Consider the following 3510-nt stretch of genomic DNA (forward strand, 5'->3'; position numbering starts at 1 on the left):
ATGGACGAAACCGGTACGGTGAGGTTTCCGGGAAACTTAGACCCCAGGGCACAAGAGTTCCGGCCGAGACACCCGTACAGCCCCAGCAGTTTGACCCCGGTTCAACCTCAAATTTACCATCCGTACCCTTTCCCTCCTTACCACCCGTTCAACGAACTCCAACTCATGCCCATCTGCGACGGTGGCGGCGTACTGTACCCCCCGTTCCCCACTCCCCCGGCGCACGTTAGCCCCCTCGCCGTGAACTCCCCTCCTCTCCCTCCGCCGTCCGCGGCCCCGTCTCGGACGCTTCTCCTGAGCTCGGTCCCCGCCGACGTGAGCGAATCGACGGTGAGGAGGGAATTGGAGGTGTTCGGAGACGTGAGGGCCGTCCAGATGGAGCGAGTGCGTCACGGAATCGTGACCGTCCATTTCTACGACCTGAGAAACGCGCAGGCGGCGATGGCGGCGATTCGGGAGCAGCACATGCAGCAGCAGAGCCGGCTTAGGCGCCACTTCGACGCCTTGTGGGCGCAGAATTCGGTCCCCGAGACAATGAATTTCGTAGCTCCGCCGCCGCCTCCGGCGGCGCGTGGGCTCATTTCCGGTCGTGCCGTGTGGGCCCAGTTCATGATTCCACCGATGGCCGCCGTCCCCGGCGGTCTCAACCAGGGAACCCTCGTGATTTTCAATTTGGACCCAGATGTCTCCACCGCGTATCTCAAAGAAATCTTTCAAGCTTTTGGTATGAATTATTTTTTGGTTATTACACACACACATTCGTATGTATCAACCTTATGTGAATTTAATGTTCACTCACGTGTTACATTGGCCTGAATTGTCAGTCAACGACATGAAGAAGAAAGAGCTTCTGTTAATTTTGTTTGTATATATATATACACATATGTTGGAAATTTTGTAGCCATTTTGTTAATTTTTGATGGGTCTCTTTCCTCACTTTCCATATGCCATTTTGCCTTTTATAAAAAAGTCACATACTCACATGTGTGTGTGACTCTGTGTTCCTGATTCCATTTTTGATTAAATTGTAGGACCAGTGAAGGAACTGAGAGAGACACCATTAAAGAGGCACCAAAGGTTTGTGGAGTTCTACGACGTGAGAGATTCAGCCAAGGCTCTTGAGGAGATGAACGGAAAGGAAATCGGCGGGAAGCATGTGGTGATCGAATTCAGTCGCCCCGGTGGCCATAGCAAGAGGTTCTCAAAATCCACCACACAAAACACTTTCCACCACTTCAATTCTAATCCCAATTACCCTAGTAGGAATCCACATTGCCTGCCACCACCACCACCGCCACCGCCACCGCCACGTAAATTATCCGGTCACCCCAATGTGCCACCGCGATGTTACAATTCGAGAAGCCAGCCCGCCGTGACAAAGAAATGGAGTTATGGTAAAGGCAGCAAGTGCACGATTAATGGGGACGTTGAAGCTTCAATGGCTTCTGTGTGTTTAGAGGGTACAATTGGAAATGGAAATGAGGCTCCAAAGAAGAATTCAAAGAAGAGTACTTATACTACAGCAGTTAATAAGGCTAAAAAGAATAGTAGTGGTAGTAGTAGGGCATTGAAGGGTAGACAAGCCAAGAGTTATGATCCTCGTTTTTTAATAAATGAAGAGGCTATCATGGAATCAAATTGTGGAGACACTAGGACCACTGTCATGATCAAGAACATACCCAACAAGTATAGGTATGTGGGTTTTTTTTTTTAATTATTATTCTTTTCTTAGCTAATTTCTTGATTCTACTCCGAAAATGATAAAAGCCCCGAATTGGTATTATCAGATATTGTCAAGTGTAGCAATACTAATTCTACTTTCTTTGCTTGAACATTAGTATCACTGGTACAAGTTTGAAAATCGTATAAGGCCACTTTTGTAGCTACACAATGTGGCTTATATATATATATATATATCATCAAATAAAATGTATGATTTATTTGTGTAGTCAAAAGCTGCTGCTGAACATGTTGGACAACCACTGTATTCATTGCAATGAACGGATAGCGGACGGGGATCAGCTCTCCTCCTACGATTTCGTGTACCTTCCCATTGATTTCATGTGATTTTCTTCATCTCTTCTGGAATCAAAATTGGCATATATATACATACATATATATATATATAATTAACCAGCAATTAAATTAGTGTATAAACTTCATTTTTGTGTGTTAGTTAATGGTGTGACATTTACAGTAACAAGTGCAATGTGGGATATGGGTTCGTGAACATGACATCCCCACAGGCCACATGGAGACTCTACAAGGCCTTTCACCTTCAGAATTGGGAGGTCTTCAACTCCAGAAAAATTTGTGAAGTCACCTACGCCAGATTGCAGGTATACACACGCACACGCACATTTTTTCCCCCTAAAGTTCAGATTTATATGTATATAGACATTAAGTTAATTATATTATACTTTTTTTTCCCGTAAAGTTCAAATAAGTACACAATACTGTTACAAAATTAAATTCTTATTTATAAGAAATTATTATATGATCTCGATTGTTACATGCAATAAAAAATGAATAAAGTTTATAGCTTGACACATTTAAGACGTGTGACAACTTGTGTTTGGTAAGAAATACTGTAAGTTTTTTATTTTTATTATTATTATTTTTTATGTTGTATGTGCACATAATATGTTTTGGAAGGTTATATAGTTTTGGGTTTTGGTTTGTTGATACGTGTATATGAATATATATATTTATATGTAAAAAAATATATGAAGGGAGTGGAAGCACTGAAAGAGCACTTTAAGAACTCAAGATTCCCATGCGAGGCGGAGGAGTACATGCCAGTGATGTTTTCACCACCTCGAGATGGGCGGCAGCACTTGACGGAGCCCATCCCCATCGTTGGCCGAGCCATGATCAGTTTTTTAAAAGATCACTCAGAAGCTGATGATGATGATCATAATGATGAGATGGACGGTGGAGATGGGCCGGAACAAGAAGTAGTTGAAGAAGATCAACGAAATGGTCATGTCAATCATAATGATGGTGATGGTGATCACAATGACGTGGTAAATAGCACTACATCTTCAAACGGCGGCGATAATGGTGATGATTATGAGTAGAGATATAAATGTATGTAGAGTTCCAAGTCTGTCTGTCACAAAATCACTGCAGGAGAGAAGATAATCTTTGCTTATATCACAGCTACAGGTCTATGTCTGTGTGTAAGGGTAGACCGTAGATCATGAATGCTGATGTGTAGCTATGTATATGTATATGTATATGTATATATATATACATATAACTGGCAACCACAGCTTGCAACGCCCAATGGGTGCTTGTCAGCTCCAGGTCTCACCCCTCATAGCCACCACCAGTCACCAGCCCTAAGCCTTTTGTGTCATTCTCAGTCTCAGGTTAGCTTAGCTGACTACAATCTCTCTCTCTCTCTCTCTCTCTCTCTCTCTCTCTTACTAGTTTGTTGCAACTTTAGTGAAAAGAAAAAAGATTTATTTGTGTGTTAATTAGCCTAAAGATTTTTATTTGTTTATT

At 42.7% G+C, this 3510-nt stretch overlaps 1 protein-coding gene across 1 annotated transcript; it reads left to right on the forward strand.

Annotated features, from left to right (window-relative positions):
- Positions 1 to 3196, forward strand: LOC132302378 (protein terminal ear1-like). The gene is made up of 5 exons (XM_059799213.1): positions 1 to 724; positions 1032 to 1692; positions 1950 to 2063; positions 2198 to 2339; positions 2733 to 3196. Exons 1-5 carry the CDS (start codon positions 1 to 3, stop codon positions 3078 to 3080), a joined length of 1989 nt encoding a protein of 662 aa, XP_059655196.1. The 3' UTR covers positions 3081 to 3196.
- Positions 3197 to 3510: the final 314 nt, after the last annotated feature.

This window comes from Cornus florida, unplaced genomic scaffold (genome assembly GCF_030987335.1).
Source record: "Cornus florida cultivar Cherokee Brave unplaced genomic scaffold, ASM3098733v1 CherokeeBrave_3.0.0_Hap2_Chr04, whole genome shotgun sequence".
Taxonomy (NCBI): Eukaryota; Viridiplantae; Streptophyta; class Magnoliopsida; order Cornales; family Cornaceae; genus Cornus; species Cornus florida.

Coding starts and splice junctions, on each gene's coding strand:
- LOC132302378 (XM_059799213.1), top strand. CDS start 1: ATGGACGAAACCGGTACGGTGAGGTTTCCGGGAAACTTAGACCCCAGG. Junction 725..1,031: donor AGAAATCTTTCAAGCTTTTG/GTATGAATTATT, acceptor ATTAAATTGTAG/GACCAGTGAAGGAACTGAGA. Junction 1,693..1,949: donor AACATACCCAACAAGTATAG/GTATGTGGGTTT, acceptor TTATTTGTGTAG/TCAAAAGCTGCTGCTGAACA.